The sequence below is a fragment of the Heterodontus francisci genome, chromosome 22 (genome assembly GCF_036365525.1).
Source record: "Heterodontus francisci isolate sHetFra1 chromosome 22, sHetFra1.hap1, whole genome shotgun sequence".
Taxonomy (NCBI): domain Eukaryota; kingdom Metazoa; phylum Chordata; class Chondrichthyes; order Heterodontiformes; family Heterodontidae; genus Heterodontus; species Heterodontus francisci.
In genome coordinates this window covers 40855108-40873372 of record NC_090392.1, presented here as the reverse complement: position 1 = coordinate 40873372, position 18265 = coordinate 40855108, and the positions used below count along the sequence as shown (strand labels likewise).

Here is an 18265-nt window from a genome sequence, read left to right as displayed (position 1 = left end):
TTGGTTGATGATTGCACTGTGCTCAGCACCATTTGCAACCCCTCAGATACTGAAGCAGTCTGTGTCTGCATGCAGCAAAACCAGGAGAACATTCAGGCTTGACATTTACGCCACACAAGTGCCAGACAATGACCAGCTGTAACAAGAGAGAATCTAACCATCCGCCTTTGACATTCAATGGCATTTCCCTTGCTGAATGCCCCACCATCAACCTGGGGGTTACAATTGACCAGAAACTTAACTGGACCAACCACATAAATACTGTGGCTAAAAGAACAGGTCAGAGTCTGGAGGAAGATGCAAAAAATCTCCCAGAAATACTAAAAAACCAAAGGACTAGTGAGAATGAGAAATTGAAAGAAATTAGTAAAAAGGTAGCACTGGAGAAATTAATGGGACTGAAAGTTGATCAATCCCCTGGACCTGATGATCTACATCCCAGAGTGTTGGAAGAGGTGACTGTCGAGATAGTGGATGCATTGGTGATCATCTTCCAAAATTCTATAGATTCTGGAATGGTTCCTGAAGATTGGAAGGTAGCAAATGTAACCCCACTAATTATGGGGAACGACAGACCTGTTAGCCTAACATCAGTAGTAGGGAAAATGCTAGAATCTATTATAAAAATTGTGATCATTGGACACTTGGAAAACAATGGTCAGATTGGGCAGATTCAACATGGATTTTTGAAAGGGAAATCATGTTTGACAACCTGTTAGAGTTTTTTGAGGATGTAACAAGCAGAATAGATAAGGGGGAACCAATGGAAGTGGCGTATTTGGATTTTCATAAGGCTTTCGATAAGGTCCCACACAGGAGGTTAGTAAGCAAAATAAGAACACATGGGATTGGGGGTAATATACTGGAATGGAGTGAGGATTGGTTAACAGACAGAAAACAGAGAGTAGGAATAAACAGGTTATTCTCAGGTTAGTAGGCTGTGACTAGTGGGGTACCACAAGGAGCAGTGCTTGGGCCCCAGCTGTTCACAATATATATTAATGATTTGAATGTGATGACACAAAACTAGGTGGGAATGTGAGTTGTGAGGACGAGGCAAGGAGGCTTCAAGGGGATCGAGACAAGCGAAATGAGTGGGCAAGAACGTGGCAGATGAAATATAATGTTGAAAAATGTGAATTTATCCACTTTGGTGGGAAAAACAGAAATGCAGAGTATTTCTTAAATGGTGAGAGATTGGGAAGTATTGATGTTCAAAGGGACCTGGGTGTCCCTTGTCAATAAGTCACTGAAAGCTAACATGCAGTTGCAGCAAGCAATTAGGAAGGCAAATAGTATGTTGGGCTTCATTGCAAGAGGATTTGAGTGCAGGAGTAAAGAAGTTTTACTGCAATTCTAAAGAGCCTTGGTGAGACCGCACCAGGCGTATTGTGTACAGTTTCTGTCTCCTTACCTAAGGATGGCAGGATTGTCCTATGAGGAGAGATTGAGGAGAATGGGCCTTTATTCTCAGGAGTTTAGAAGAATAAGAGGTGATCTCATTGAAGCATACAAAATTCCTACAGGGCTCAACAGGGTTGATACAGGAAGGATATTTCCCCTGGCTATGGAGTCTAGAACCAGGGGACACAGGCTGGAATTTTACTTTAGTCGGATGATAGCCGTCCACCGACTGAGAAGTATCTGGCGATCCCGCCTCCGCCTGGCCTGGGGATTCAGACCGCATTTTACAGTCCCCAGGCCTTTAATTGGTATGAGGCGGAACTTTCACCTCATTGAAGCAGGAAATCCTGCCTAATGGAGCTGCCAGCCAATCAGTGGGCCAGCAACTCTTAGTCCTAGCAGCGCCACCGGGAACGATGGCCACTGCTGAGACTGCAGCCCAGCATCAACACGAAGAGGAAGGACGCTCTGGGAAAAGGTACGTTTTTGTGGCCTGACCATGAGTGATCAGTCGGGCCCCGGCGAGGTACTGATGGTCGTTTGTGGGGGGGGGGGGGGATGGGGGTGTTGGGCATTGGGGGTGGTTGAGGCATTGGGGCGGCCCTCCGTCGGGCACAGGCTGTCTGATCATGAGGCCACCCCCCCCCCACCGCCCCCCCACCCCAGGCTGTCAGAAAACCGCCTGCTTTTGTCAGGCGGCTTTTCTCAGTCCTGGGCTGCCTGATCGGCCAAGGGTAAAATCCCCATGGCGGCGGCAGAGGCCCTTAAGTGACCGTTAAGTGGCCACGTAAGGACCTTGATTGGCCTGGGGCGGGCGGGCTGGTTTTCACCACTGCCGCCCTGCGTAAAATGGTGCGGAGGCGGCAGCGGGTTGGGAAGAGCCCCCCGAGCCTCCCACTCCATTTTAGCACCCCCCCCCCCCCACCACCACCAACCTGCTCTTTGGGGGCGGGGGGAGTAAAATTCTGGCCACAGTCTCAGAATAAGAGGTAGGCCATTTAGGAGTGAGATGAGGAGGAATTATTTCATTCAAAGGGTGTTGAATCTTTGGAATTCCCCATCCCAGAGGGCTGTGGCGGCTCAGTCATTGACTATGTTCAAGACAGAGATCCATAGGTTTCTAGATATTATAGATATCAAGGGATGTGGGGATAGTGCGGGAAAATGGTGTTGTGGTAGAAGATCATCCAAGATCTAGTCGAATGGCGGACCAGGCTCAGAAGGCCGAATGGCCTACTCCTGCTCCTATTTCCCATGTTCCCCATATTCTGTGGCAAGTAATTCACCTCCTGACTCCCCAGAGCCTGTCCACCATTTACAAGGCACAAGTCAGGAGTGTGATGGAATACTCTCCACTTAACAGAATTAGTGCACTTCAACAACACTGAAGAAGCTTCACACCATTGAGAACAAAACAACCCATTTGATCGGCACCCCATCCATCACCTTAAACATTCACTCTCTCCACCACCGGCACACAGTAGCAGTAGTGTGTACCATCCATAAGATGCACTGCAGCAACTCACCAAAGTTTCTTCAACAACACCTTCCAAACCTGCAACCTCAACCACCTAGAAGCACAAGGGCAGCAGACACATGGGAACATTACCATCTGCAAGGTCTCCTCCAAGTCACACACCATCCGGACTTGGAACTCTATCGCCGTTCCTTCACTGTCACTGAGTCAAAATCCCGGAACTCCCTTCCTAACAGCACTGTGTCACTGCATGGACTACAGTGGTTCAAGAAGGCAGCTCACCACCACCTTCTCAAGGACAATTAAACATGGACAATGTTTGCTTGCCTTTCCAACAATGCTCACATCCCATGAACGAATAAAAAAGGTTCCAAAGCTGTAATATCAATCCAGAAGTATAATAAAGATACTGTCCTGTAATAAGAGTCTACGGCCATAATATCTATGCAGTGGAGTAACAACATCCAGAGATCTAATTACAATCCACAGCAGTAATATCAATCAGATAACACTCCACAGCTGTATAGCATTCCAAATCTCTAAGAATAAGCCAGAGCTGTAATATCTGAAATCAGAGTTGTAAAACCTCTCCAAGTCTGTAAATCAGTCCAGAGCTGTAATAGCAAACTAGGCCATAATAATAATCCAGAGCTGGCATAACTATCCAGTGACATATTAACAACAATACCAACTTATAGAGTACCTGCAATGTTATAAAACATCTCAAGGTGCTTCACGAGAGCGATAGTCAAGGAAAAGAAAAAGCCACATATGATTATATTAGGTGAGATGACCAAAAGCTTGATGAAATAGGTAGGTTTTAAAGAGAGTCTTAAAGGAGGAAAGAGAGCTGAAGAGATTGCGGGAGGGAACTCCAGACTTTAGGGCCTATGCTGTCACCAACGGTAGAGCGATTAAATTGGGAGATGCCCAAGAGGCTAGAATTGAAGTAGTGCAAATATCTCTTGTGGGGCTGCAGGAGATTACAGAGATAGGGAGTGGGCGAGGCCATGGAGGGATTTGAAAATGAGGATGAAAAATTTTAAAATCAAGAAATTGCTTGATTGGGAGCCAATGCAGGTCAATGAGCACAGAGGTGATATGTGAACAGACTTGGTGCGAGTTAAGACACGGGCAGCACAGTTTTGTATGCACTCCAGTTTGTGGAGAGTAGACTGTGGGAGACCAGCCAGGAGTGCATTGGCATCATCAAGTCTAGAGGTAATAAAAGCCTGAATGAGGGTTTCAGCAGCAGATGAGCTGAGGCAGTGGTGGAGTTGGGAGGTGTTAGCATAGGTGGAACTAGACGGTCTCAGTGATAGTGTGGATATGTGGTTGGTAGCATATTCAGGGTCAAATATGAAAGCAAGATAAAGAACAGGCTTGTTCAGCCTCAGACACTAGCCAGGGAGAGGGATGGAGTCAGTCCCCAGGGGACAGAGTTTATGGCAGGGACCAAAGACAATAGTTTCAGTCTTCCCAATATATAGTTTTTTCGGAAATTTCTGCTCATCTAGTACTGGATGTCAAACAATCAGTTGGACTATTTACAGTCAGTGGAGGGGTTGAGAGAGGTGGTGGGTGGTGAGGTAGAGCTGGGTGTTGTCAGTGTACATGTGAAAACTAACGCTGTGCTTTCGGATTATCACTGAGGGAAGAATGTAGATGAGAAATAGGAGGGGGCCGAGGGTAGATCCTTGGGGGACACAAGAGGTAACAGTGCGGGAGTGCGAAGAGAAGCCATTGCAAGTAATTCTCTGGTTACGATTAGATAGATAAGAATGGAACCATGCGAGAGCCATCTCCCTCAACTGGACAACAGTGGAGAGGCGTTGGAGGAGGATGGTGTGGTCAACCATGTCAAAGGCTGCAGACAGGTTGCAAAGGACAAGAAGGGAAAGTTTACCTTTCACATAGGATATCATTTGTGACTTTGCTAACAGCTGTTTCAATAGTGTGATGGGGCAGAAACCGTATTGGAGGGATTCAAACATGGAGTTCCGGAAAAGATGGGCACAGATTTGGGGGTCGACAATATGTTTAAGGACTTTAGAGAGGAAAGGGAGGTTGCAGGTGGGGCATTAGTTTCCAAAGTTGAGCGGGTCAAGGGTTGGTAATACCAATCCAGAACCATAACAACTGTCCAAAGACATAAAGCTCCTCTGAGCTGTAGTAAGAATCCAGTCCCATAATAACAATCAAGAACTGTAATAACTGCACAGAGCCATAATATCTCTCCTGAGCTGCTGTAAGAAACCAAGGTTATAAGAGCAATGGAGAGCTATAATAATCCACAACTTTTCTAAACATACACAGATTTAGTAATTTATAGAAACACAATGAATAGGTTTGTCTGGTGTAGGTTTGATTGATCTAGCTTGGTTAATCATCCATTATATTAGTTATCCTTGATTGTTAAGGCACCTTTACACGTGCTAAATAGCAACAGAACATCATCATGGTACAAGGACTAGGGGATACAGATTGAAGGTTTTGGGCAAAAGATGCAGGGGGAATGTGAGGAAGAACTTTTTTTACGCAGCGGGTGGTAATGACCTGGAACTCGCTGCCTATAAGGGTGGTGGAAGCGGAGACGATCAATCTCTTCAAGAGGAAGTTGGCTGGCCACTTGAGGCAAATAGACTTGCAGGGCTACGGGGTCAAGCCGGGGAGTGGGACTGACTGCATGGCTCTGTGGAGAGCTGTCATGGATCGATGGGCCAAATGGCCTCCTTCTATGCCGTAAATGACTCTGTAACTCTATCATTTAAAGTTGTGGCAATGTCTCTGAGGGAACAGTGAAGTATTCAAGGAGACATGACAATTACACATTTGGGTTAAAGAAAATCCAAAAGTAGGGAATGCCCCACAGGCGCTGAACAGGTAATAGCTGACCCCAGTAAACTTAACTCTCAATCAAACACATGTGGATGTACTGTACTGAAGATCCTTCTGTATTGTATCGAATACAGAGATGTGTGTGAATGTACCTGATTACACAGTTCATTTGTTTTCCTTTGTTAGAGCCAAGCTGAGGCCCACTACAAAGGCAACAAACATGCCAGGATGGTCAAGGGGCTGGAGTCCAACAAAATGAAGCAGAAGGGGCCTGCTCCCAGGGACAGCACAAACTCTACTGTCTCCAGGACCACCTATACCTCACCTACAGACATCACTGAAAAGAACATTAACACAGCAGGTTCTTAAATATATGTTATGTGTGTGATTCATCAGAGTGTTCTGTGCTGTTCTAACAGTTCATGCTGCACATTCCCTGTTGGTTCTGTGTATCATCGTCTCCTAGTGGGACTATAATTTATCATCATCCTCATCCACTGAAGCTGCCTCATACACTAACCCTAAGGGAGCAAAGCTGGTTTTGTCTTGATTAGATCTTATTTAACCACTGTGTGTTACCGATTCCCCCGGTCATTCTGTATCGGACGCTGACAGTGTGTCACCGATTCCCCTGGTCAATCTGTGTGAGAAGCATCTGTATTTGATTGATTTTCCGGTCACTGTATAAGACACTGACACTGTGTTACAGATTCTCTGATCACTCTATGTACAACACTGAGAGTGTTATTAATTGCCCTGTTCGCTCTGTTTGCTTGAACATTGGCTGTGTGTTACAGATGCCCTCGGTCTCTCTGTGTAAGATACTGACTTATAGATTCATCTGTCACTTTGTAAAGGACACTGATGGTGTGTTATTTATTCCATTGTCCCTCTGTATAGTATTGTATAGTATGGACAATATCAACCCAGTTAATCTCCTGCCACAGCCCATGTCCGGTCTACCCTATCATGGACTCTACTCATCCATTTAATCTCCTCCCACGTCTGTACTCTATCTTCTCATGGACTTTATGTCCCCATTTAACCTCCTCTGACACTCTGTCATGAACACTAACCACATATTTATGGCTGGAAATTCGTTGTTGTAGCACTGCCTGAAGCAGGGGCATGATATGCCTCCAGCCGCTTCCTACATGGTGAGATGGAAAAAGGACAAAGCTGCCTGCTTAATCGGCACTACACCAACTTCCCTAAGTATCCACTCCCTCTACGACCAGTGCACAGTGGTAGCAGTGTGTACCATCTACAAGATGCACTGCAGCAATTCTCCAAGACTCCTTTGACAGCACCTTCCAAACCCGTGACCTCTATCACCTAGAAAAACAAGGACAGGAGGCGCATGGGAACACCACCACCTGCAAGTTCCCCTCCAAGCCACACACCATCCTGACTTGGAACTTTGTCACCATTCCTTCACTGTCACTGGGTCAAAATCCTGGAGTTCCCTTCCTAACAGCACTGTGGATGTACCTACACCACACGATCTGCAGCGGTTCAAGAAGGCAGCTCACCACCACCTTCTCAAGGGCAATTAGGGATGGGCAATAAATACTGGCTTCACATCCCATGAATGAATGAAAAAAAGATAAGAAAATGTCATGAACAAGACTGACCTTTCCATTTATGAAGACTTGGATCACCCACCAAAAAAGCTTTTAAAATCACGCTGGCCAGTCTGGGAAATAGCAGCTAATATTCATGCAGCTGGTACCAACCCACTATCCCGATGGACAGAATCATGGGACTCATGCAGCATTAAAAACCAACACCTCATCACCTGACCCAACAGCAGATATTCCTGGCTTCATCCTCCCTCGAAGACAGTGAACAGCACTCAACCAAATCTGCACAGACTATGGACAATGCAGCCAGCTGCTCCATACCTGGAAGGTGAAGGAAAATCCCAAGTGCAATTGTGACCATGAGTCTCGGACTATGGAACACATCACATCACATCAACCTATCCTATAAGATCTGTTGCAGGAGTCACCTCATTTCTCCACTTTGCGTCTAATCTCCCACAGCATATGTACACTCTAATTTACTTTCACCGGTGCACTCGACCCTATCATGGACCCTACCCACCCATTTAATCTCTTCACACAGCACGTGAACAATGTACCTGATCATGAACACACTCACTGATTGAATCTCCTCTCACAGCCCATGTAGACTCTAACTAATAAAGGCCACTCCCTCCTGTTCAACAGCCTGTCCATACTCCACCTTATCATGGGCACCACCCATCCATTAATCCCCTCCCACAGCCCAGGTGCACTTGAACCTATTATGAACTTTTTTACCTTCCCATTTAATCACCCTCCACAGGCCATGTACATTCCACCTCCCTGGACACACCCAGCCATTTAATCTCCTCCTACAACACACATACACTCCAAGCTCTCATGGCCTCTACTTATCCATTTAATCTCTACCCACAGCTCATGTACACACTGTAACATAAACCCTAACCACCCATTTAATCTGCTTCCACAGCTCACATACATGCGATGCCATGTTCTGATCTATCCACACATTCTATGTCCATTCACAATCCCTGTACAGATGACCCTATCCTAGACTCTACCCACCGAATTACTGTCAAACCACAGAGCATGGAAAACCATGTTTTTTATTCTTTCATGGGATGTGAGCATCACTGGCAAGGCCAGAATTTATTGCCCCTCCCAAATTGCCCTTGAGAAGGTGGTGGTGAGCCACTTTCTAGAACTGCTGCAGTCTGTGTGGTGTAAGTACACCCACAGTGTTGTTAGGCAGAATGTTCCAGGATTTTGCCCCAGCGACAGTGAAGAAACCTGCTGTAATATCAAATCCACCTCAAACATATCCATAGGAAAGACACAGTGAAGTCTCATTAGAATGAAACCTGAAACGGGATGTTATAATTATGAAGAGAAGCTTGAAAAATGGTGACATTGTAATTGAAAAAACAAAGGGGGATTTAATAGATGTTTCATCTATGCTGCAACCTGTAATCCTATCTCCCTGTCCTTTCCCTGGGTTCTTTTGCATTTCATTTTTCTTAAATCTTTATGCAATTCCATTTAAATTAAGTTACAGTATCTGCCTCAAAAGCTCCTGTGGTAAATAATTTGATGTTCCAATAAGCTTCAGTGTGAAAACATTTCTGCTAACTGTCCCTGCAGTCCTCCAGTGATAATTCACATTCTATGCCTGCTTGTTACTGATTCACAGATCAGTGACGTCAATCTCTCCCTATACATCCTCTAAAAACCTTTGATAACTTTGAAACCCTTATTAGGTCACCGTTACCCTTCTCTGTTCCAGGAGATATATAGTCGCACACTGGCTAGGATTATGTGAGGCCCCCGACGGAGGCAAGAGGGGGCACAAGAGGTGCTGGGGGGGGAAGTTGGGTGGGGGCGAGGAGGGACCGTCACCTCCCCGTTGCCCAGTGATCTTCCCGAGGGCGGGATAGGCCGATAACGGCCTTCCTGTCCAGAGGCCAATTGAGGCCCTTAAGTGGCCTGTTAACGGCCAATTAAGGGCCCCTTCCTCTCGCCGCTGGGATCTTACCAGTGGTGGGGGGATGCCTTGTAAAATGAGGCCCCCTCCATGCGGTCTTGTGGGGGAGGGTCCCTCCTTTGTGGGCAATTTGTAGCCAACCGGGAACAACTTTACACCCGAGATCCCCCTCCCCCTGGACTGCATGACCACCCCCTCACCCCCAATCCCCTTGCCGGGGCCTTCTGGACTGGACCCAGTGTCCCCGCCTCAAATGCCTCTGTTCTGGGCATGGGCCCGAGGCATGGGAGCTCTGGAAATTTCCCAGCAGTAGGTCAGGACAATCCATATGGAAATTAGCACCCAAGTTTCCACAAAAACACGTCGTCATGGGGAGGACTGAATTTAGCAAAGTGGAGTTAATCTGTCTTACTTCATGTATCAAGAGCTTAATATATTCATCTTGTTTTTCCAATAGCAGTTGGCATGGAGATTGTTTCCACAGCAGTTCACCCAGAACCTCTCCCTCCTGTCCAGACATTGCTCCCTCCTGAGCCTCAACCATCCACCAGCCTCATTGCACCAACTGACAGTACTTCACCTACTGTAGCCATATCAACAGGAGACACCAAAGTGGACGGAGTGACAGCCATTGATGCAGGAATTGTCAATAGCCAGTCTCTGGTGGAGACAGCAAAGAAGCTACTGTATTGCTCGCTGTGCAAAGTAGGCGTGAACTCACTTTCCCAACTAGGAGCTCACAACAGTGGTAAGAGACAATTACAGGTCTGGCAACTCAATATTCCAGGGTATAGAATCTGCAGGCGTGATAGGGGAGGGGATAAAAGAGGAGGTGGTATTGCACTGTTGATCAAGGAGTCAATTACTGCAGTAAGGAGGGATGATATCTTAGAAGGTTCCTCAAATGAGGCCATATGGGTAGAACTAAAGAACAAAAGGGGGTCAATCACTTGGCTGGGTGTGTACTACAGGCCTCCAACAGTCAGAGACAGACAGAGGAGCAGATATGGAGGCAAATCTCAGAGAGGTGTAAAAATAATAGGGTAATAATAGTAGGGGATTTCAACTTCCCCTGTATCAACTGGGATAGTCTTAGTACAAAAGGCTTAAAGGGGGAGGAATTCTTAAAATGCATACAGGAGAGCTTTTTGAGCCAGTACGTAGAAAGTCCTACAAGAGAAGGGGCAGTACTGGACCTAATCCCAGGGAATGATGCTGGACAAGTGGTAGAAGTGTCAGTGGGGGAGCATTTCAGGGATAGTGACCATAATTCTGTAAGATTTAAGGTAGTTATGGAAAAGGACAAAGACGGACCAGAAATAAAGGTACTGAATTGGGGAAAGGCTGATTTCAATTTGATAAAACAGGATCTGGCCAAAGTGGACTGGGAGCAGCTACTTGTAGGAAAGTCTACCTCAGACCAGTGGGAGTCATTCAAAGAGGAAATAGTGAGAGTTCAGAGCCAACTTGTACCCGTTAAGGTGAAGGGCCGGACCAACAAGTCCAGGGAACCCTGGATGTCAAGGGATATAGAGTATTGGATCAGGAAAAAAAAGGAGGCTTATGGCAGATTCGGAGCACTGAAAACAGTGGAGGCACTAGAGGAGTATAGAAAGTGTAGAGGGGTACTTAAAAAGTAATTAGGAGAGTGAAGAGGGGACATGAAAAAACATTGGCAGTCAATATAAAGGAAAATCCTAAGGCATTTTATAAGTATATTAAGGACAAGAGGATAACCAGGGATAGAGTAGGGCCCATTAGGGACCAAAGTGGCAATCTGTGTGTGGAGCCGAAGGACTTAGGTGAGGTTTTAAATGATTACTTTTCATCTGTTTTCACTGTGGAGAACGACGATGTAGGTGCAGTGATCAGGGAGGGGGATTGTGATATACTTGAACATATTAACATTGAAAGGGAGGAAGTTTTAGATGCTTTCGCGGGCTTAAAAGTGGATAAATCCCCAGGCCCAGATGAGATGTATCCGATACTGTTGTGTGAGGCAAGGGAGGAGATAGCAGGGGCTCTGACACAAATTTTCAGATCCTCTCTGGCCACAGGAGAGGTGCCAGAGGACTGGAGGACAGCGAATGTGGTACATTATTCAAGAAGGGTAGCAGGGAAAAACCAGGTAATTATAGGCCGGTGAGTCTAACATCAGTGGTTGGGAAACTATTGGAAAAAATTCTGAAGGAGAGGATTAATCAGGGATAGTCAGCACAGCTTTGTCAGGAGGAGATCATGTCTAACTAACTTGATTGAATTTTTTGAGGAGGGGACTAGATGTGTAGATGAGGGTAAAGCAGTTGATGTAGTCTACATGGACTTCAGTAAGGCTTTAGATAAGGTCCCGCATGGGAGATTGGTTAAGAAGGTAAGAGTCCATGGGATCCAGGGCAATTTGGCAAACTGGATCCAAAATTGGCTTAGTGGCAGGAAACAGAGGGTAATGGTTGAGGGTTGTTTTTGTGAGTGGAAGCCTGTGACCAGTGGTGTACCACAAGGAGCGGTGCTGGGGCGCTTGCTGTTTGTAGTGTAAATTAATGATTTAGACGTGAATATAGGAGGTATGATCAGTAAGTTCACAGATGACACAAAAATTGGTGGTGTCGTAAATAGTGTGGAGGAAAGCCTTAGATTACAGGACGATATAGATGGGCTGGTAAGATGGGCGGAGCTGTGGCAAATGGAATTTAATCCTGAGAAGTGTGAGGTGATGCATTTTGGGAGACTAACAAGGCAAGGGAATATACAATGGATGCTGGACCCTAGGAAGTACAGAGGGTCAGAGGGACCTTGGTGTACTTGTCCATAGATCACTGAAGGCAGCAGCACAGGTTGATAAGGTTGTTAGGAAGGCATATGGGATACTTGCCTTTATTAGCCGAGGCATAGAATATAAGAGCAGGGAGGTTATGATGGAGCTGTATAAAACACTAGTTAGGCCACTGGAGTACTGTGTACAGTACTGGTCACCACACTATAGGAAGGATGTGATTGCACTGGAGAGGGTGAAGAGGAGATTCACCAGGATTATGCCTGGGCTGGAGCATTTCAGCTATGAAGAGAGACTGAAAAGGCTAGGGTTGTTTTCCTTAGAGCAGAGAAGGATGAGGGGGGGACATGATTGAGGTATACAAAATTATGAGGGGCATTGATAGGTTAAATAGGAAGAGACTTTTTCCCTTAGCAGAGGGGTCAATAACCACGATTTAAGGTAAGGAGCAGGAGGTTTAGAGGGGATTTGAGGAAAAAAAATTTCACCCAGAAGGTGGTTTGAATCTGGAATACACTGCCTGAAGTGGTGGTAGAGGCAGGAACCCTCACAACATTTAAGAAGTATTTCAATGAGCACTTGAAACGTCATAGCATACAAGGCTACGGGCCAAGTGCTGGAAAATGGGATTAGAATAGATAGGTGCTTGATGGCCAGCACAGACACGATGGGCCTGTTTCTGTGCTGTATAACTCTATTCCTTTGTTTCTTCCCTTTCAAAAGTATTCTCTCCACTCCCTCGGTCTCCATTAAACCATGTTCAAATACTAAAAGCCGCTGCAGGTGCAAGTCCGCTGCAGTTCACGCCTTGTGTTTTTGAGGCAGCTTTATCCACTGTGTGATGTGTGAGACACTGCACCTTTATTCAACAACAGCAACAACCTATAGATAGTGCCTTTAACAGAATAAACTGTCACAAGGTGCTTCACAGGGGTGCTAGCAAACAAAATATGACATCAAGCCACAGATGGAGTTATTAGCACAGATGACCAAAAGCTTGACTAAAGAGTTAGGTTTTAAGGAGTGTCTTAAAGGAGGAAAGTGAGGCAGAGAAGCGGAGAGGTGTCGGGAGGGAATTCCAGGACCTGGACAATGGTGGAGTGATTAAAATCAGGGATGCTCAAGATGCCGGAATTCGAGCAGCACAGATATCGTGGAGGATAGTGATAAATGTATCCAAGCCAAATGGTGAAAAATGAAGCTGGACACTTCCTTTTCTTGATATTTATTCACAGAATGCAGTATTTCACATCTCTACCTTCTATTTATTCACCAATGATCTGTCCAGCAGGCTCTCTTTCTATTCACTTTAAGTCCTTAATTAAATAATGCCCTTCAGCTGTTTATCTTTAAGAACATAATTAACCTACCATTAACATGGAGGAGGTTACAGAGATAGGGTGGGGTGAAGTCATGGAGGGATTTGAAGACAAGGATAAGAATTTTAAAGTTGAGGCATTACTTAACTGGGAGCCAACGTCAGTGAGCACAGGGGTAAATAGATGAACAGGACTTGGTGCGAGTTAGGACAAAGGCAACAGATTTCTAGTTCGCCTCAAGTTTACAGAGGGTAGAATGTGGGGGGCCGGACATAAACACATTAGAATAGTCAAGTCTAGAGGCACGAATGAGCGTTTCTGCATCAGATGAGCTGAGACAGGGGCGAAGTTGGGTGATGTTACAGAGGTGGAAGTAGGTGGTCTTACTGATGGTACTGTTAAATGATTGATCAACTTGGGATCAAATATAACACCAAGGTTGGGAACAGTCTGGTTCAGAGAGTTGTCAGGGACAGGGATGGAATCGGTGGCTCAGAAGCAGAGTTTGGAGCACGGACCAAAGACAATAGCTTTAATCTTCCCAATATTTAATTTGAAGAAATTTTTGCACTTCCAGTGCTGATAAGCAGTCTGATAACTTAGAGACAGTGGAGACGTCAGGAGGTGGGGGTGAGGTAGAGCTGAGTGTCGTCAGCATACATGTGGAAATTAGCATGTTTTCAGGTTTCCGCTCCTGCCACAGAACCAAAACATAAGAACATAAGAAATAGGAGCAGGAGTAGGCCATTCAGCCCTTCAAACCTGCCCCACCATTCAATAAGATCATGGCTGATCTGCCCCAGACCTCAACTCCTCTTTCGTCCCAGCTCCTCATCGCCCTCAACTCCCCGACATTTCAAAAATCTATCTACCTCCTCTTTAAATACTTTCAGTGATCTAGCATCCTCAACTCTCTGGGGTAGAGAATTCCAGACATTCACTACCCTCTGAGTGAAGAAATTCCTTCGCATCTCAGTTTTAAATGAGTGTCCCCTTATTCTGTAACTGTGTCCCCTAGTTCGAGATTCCCCCACTAGTGGAAACATCTTCTTAACATCTATCCTGCCAAGCCCCAAAGTCACAAATGACATCCTATGGGGCTGTAACAACCCCTCCTCGACCCGTTGAGGGGCAACATGTACATGGGAAATAGGAGGGTGTCAAGGATAGGTCCTTGGGCTCACCAGAGACAATTATGTGGGAATGGGAAGAGAAGCCATTGATGTTAATTCTCTGACTGCGATTAGATGGATTAGATTGGAACCAGAGTGCAGTCCCATCCAACTGGGCCATAGTGGAGAGGTGTTAAAAGAGGATTGTGTGGTCAACTGTGTCAAAGGTTGCAGAGAGGTTGAGAAGGACAGGGAGCGATTCAGGGCCATTGCTGGATTCCCCAGGGGGCAAGGTATGATAGACTGCACGCATGTGGCTATCAAGGCTCCCACAGGCCAGCCAGTGACCTTCATTAACAGGAAGGAATTCCATTCCATCAATGTCCAACTGTTCTGAGGCCATCGCCAATGAATCCTGCAGATGTGAGCTCAGTACCCTGAAGCATAGAATCATAAAAATAGAAGACATGTTGAACAATGACTTTTCATCAGTATTTACAGTAGAGGAAGAGGTCAGCATGCCAGACATCCCAAGGAAACTAATATTGAATCAGAGACGAGGACTCAACAGAATTAATGTAAATAAAATAACAGTAATGAAGAAAATAATGGCACTAAAGAGTGACAAATCCCCTAGTCCAGATGGTGTCCATCTCAGGCTCTTAAAGGAAGAAGATGAGGCCACTTCAGATGTCCTAGCTATATCCTTCCAAAGTTCTCTCAATTTGGGAACCATTCCTTTAGATTGGAAAATTATGCATGTCACACGCAATTTCAGACAAGTGACAGGTAAACCAGAGAATTACAGACTAGTTGGCCTAACGTCTGCTCTTGGGAAACTGCTGGTGTCTATCATGAAGAATAGTGACTGAACACCTTGAAACTTTTCAGCTGATCAGCGACAGCCAGCATGGGTTTGTAAAGGGTAGGTCACATCTGATGAAACTTATTTTTGATGATGTGACTAAAGTGGTGAACAGGGGAATGTCTATGGAGGTTATTTATGTGGACTTCCAGAAGGCATTCGATAAAGTCCCTCACAAGAGACTGTTAGCTAAAATTACCAAAACTCTATTGCCTGTGTCCTTACTTATACCAAGTCCCATTCACCATCATACTGGCTCCCATTTAAGCAATGCATAAATTTTAAAATTCTCATCCATCTTTTCAAATTCTATATGGTCTCGCCCCTCTCTATCTCTGTAATGCCCTCTAGCTCCATAACCTTCCGAGGTATCTGTGCTCCAACAATTCTAGCCTCTTGAGCATCCTTGATTTTAATCGTTCCATCACTGGTGGCCATGCCTTCACTGCCTAGGCCCTAAACTCTGGAATACCCTCCCTAAACCTTTCTGCCTCTCCACCTTTCTTTTCTCCTTTAAGATGCTCATTAAAACCTACCTCTTTAACCAAGCTTTCAGCTATCTGACCTAGTATCTCCTTTGTGGCTCGATGTCATATTTTGTTTGATAATGTGCTTGTGAAGCACCTTCTGACATTTGGCGCTGTATAAAATACAAGTAGTTGTTGTTGTAAAGTTGAAGCTCATGGAACTGAAGGCAAATTATTGACCTGTTTAGGAAATTGAACAGAAGGAGACAGAAAGTCGGGAGAATGGGCAGGTACTCTAATTGGCAGAATATGACTAGTGGTGTTCCGCAGGGATCTGTGTTGGGCCATCAACTATTCTCCATATTTATTAATAACTTGGATGATGGGATAGAAAGCCACATATCCAAGTTTACTGTTGACACTAAGATGGACAGCATTGTAAGCAGTGTAGATGGTAGCATAGAATTGCAAAAAGATATTGATAAATTAAGTGAATGGGCAAAACTGTGGCAAATGGATTTCAATGTAGGCAAATGTGAGGTCATTCACTTTGGACCTAATAAGGATAGAACAGGGTTCTTTCTAAATGGTGAAAAGTGAGAAACAGTGAGAAACAGAGACTTGGGGATTAAGTACATAGATCATTAAAATGTCATGACCAGATAGTAAGATATCAGGACATTAAGGGGTACAGATAGGGATAGATAGAGAGAAACTATTTCTACTGATTGGGGAGTCTAGGACCAGGCAGCATAGCCTAAAAATTAGAGCCAGACTTTTCAGGAGTGTAATGAGGAAACACGTCTACACACAAAGGGTGGGAGTTTAGTTCCCGGGTTGGGACACTGATGTCGTGATGACTTCCGGATCCAGACCCTGCACCGATGTAAAAATGCCTGCGCTTTGCAATTATCGTATAGAATTCACTTAATTGGCCATGAGTTGGGTTTGCCACCCAACTAATGGTGGTGGACGCAGGAGGGAGGTGGGGCCAGGACAGAAGTGGGCCCGATTTAAAGAGCGAGTGGCAGCCATTGCTGTGGACGCCGTTCCTCCACAGAATGAAGGCACAAGCAGAGCAGAGGGCAGTGGACAGGGAGGGCACCCGTGCCACGGCAGCGCCCTCACCCCGTTTTCCAGACGATTCACCTGAGCTCCCAAGACTGACCAAGAGGGCATGGCTGGAGGTGGCACACAAGGTCAGCAGCAGGGGAGTGGTGAGGAAGAACTGGGTGCAGTGTCAGATACACTTCAATTCCCTTCTTAGGCCTGGCAAGGTGAGTGATGAGAGATGGTATGCCTCCAGGTCAGCTGTCACCAGAGTGCCAAGCAGAGGGCTACTCACCATGGGAGAGGGGTATGTTCCGGTGTCTCGCTGACCCATAAGCATGGGTCAGAACCCTCGTGCTGCTGGTCAAGAGGCTGGAGTACAGTCTGTAACATCATCTGCGAATGAGGGGCTGCAAGCGGAGAAAGAGGAAGGCCTTGTGCTAATGGTCGATCTCAGTCAGTGTGGTGATGGGGTCAGTGAGGTCGAGCTCAGTCGTTGTAGTGATGGGGTCAGTGAGGTCGAGCTCAGTCGTTGTGGTGATGGGGTCAGTGAGGTCGATCTCAGTCAGTGTGGTGATGGGGTCAGTGAGGTCAAGCTCAGTCGTTGTGGTGATGGGGTCAGTGAGGTCGATCTCAGTCAGTGTGGTGATGGGGTCAGTGAGGTCGAGCTCAGTCGTTGTGGTGATGGGGTCAGTGAGGTCTATCTCAGTCAGTGTGGTGATGGGGTCAGTGAGGTCGATCTCAGTCGTTGTGGTGATGAGGTCAGTGAGATCGATCTCAGTCAGTGTGGTGATGGGGTCAGTGAGGTCGAGCTCAGTCAGTGTGGTGATGGGGTCAGTGAGGTCGAGCTCAGTCAGTGTGGTGATGGGGTCAGTGAGATCGATCTCAGTCAGTGTGGTGATGGGGTCAGTGAGATCGATCTCAGTCAGTGTGGTGATGGGGTCAGTGAGATCGATCTCAGTCAGTGTGGTGATGGGGTCAGTGAGGTCGATCTCAGTCAGTGTGGTGATGGGGTCAGTGAGATCGATCTCAGTCGGTGTGGTGATGGGGTCAGTGAGGTCGATCTCAGTCAGTGTGGTGATGGGGTCAGTGAGGTCGAACTCAGTCGTTGTGGTGATGGGGTCAGTGAGGTCGATCTCAGTCAGTGTGGAGATGGGGTCAGTGAGGTCGAGCTCAGTCGTTGTGGTGATGGGGTCAGTGAGGTCGATCTCAGTCAGTGTGGTGATGGGGTCAGTGAGATCGATCTCAGTCGTTGTGGTGATGGGGTCAGTGAGGTCGAGCTCAGTCAGTGTGGTGATGGGGTCAGTGAGGTCGAGCTCAGTCAGTGTGGTGATGGGGTCAGTGAGGTCGAGCTCAGTCGTTGTAGTGATGGGGTCAGTGAGGTCGAGCTCAGTCGTTGTGGTGATGGGGTCAGTGAGATCGAGCTCAGTCA

General features: G+C 46.2%; 1 protein-coding gene across 1 annotated transcript in view; it reads left to right on the top strand.

The window, feature by feature from the left end:
• LOC137381551 (zinc finger protein 385B-like) overlaps nt 1-18265 on the top strand; it is an 89492-nt gene that overhangs the window by 48257 nt on the left and 22970 nt on the right. Inside the window, exons 4-5 of the mRNA XM_068054247.1 lie at nt 5906-6080; nt 9705-9995. Of these exons, the coding sequence (XP_067910348.1) occupies nt 5906-6080; nt 9705-9995 (466 nt within the window). The remainder of the gene's footprint in view (nt 1-5905; nt 6081-9704; nt 9996-18265) is intronic.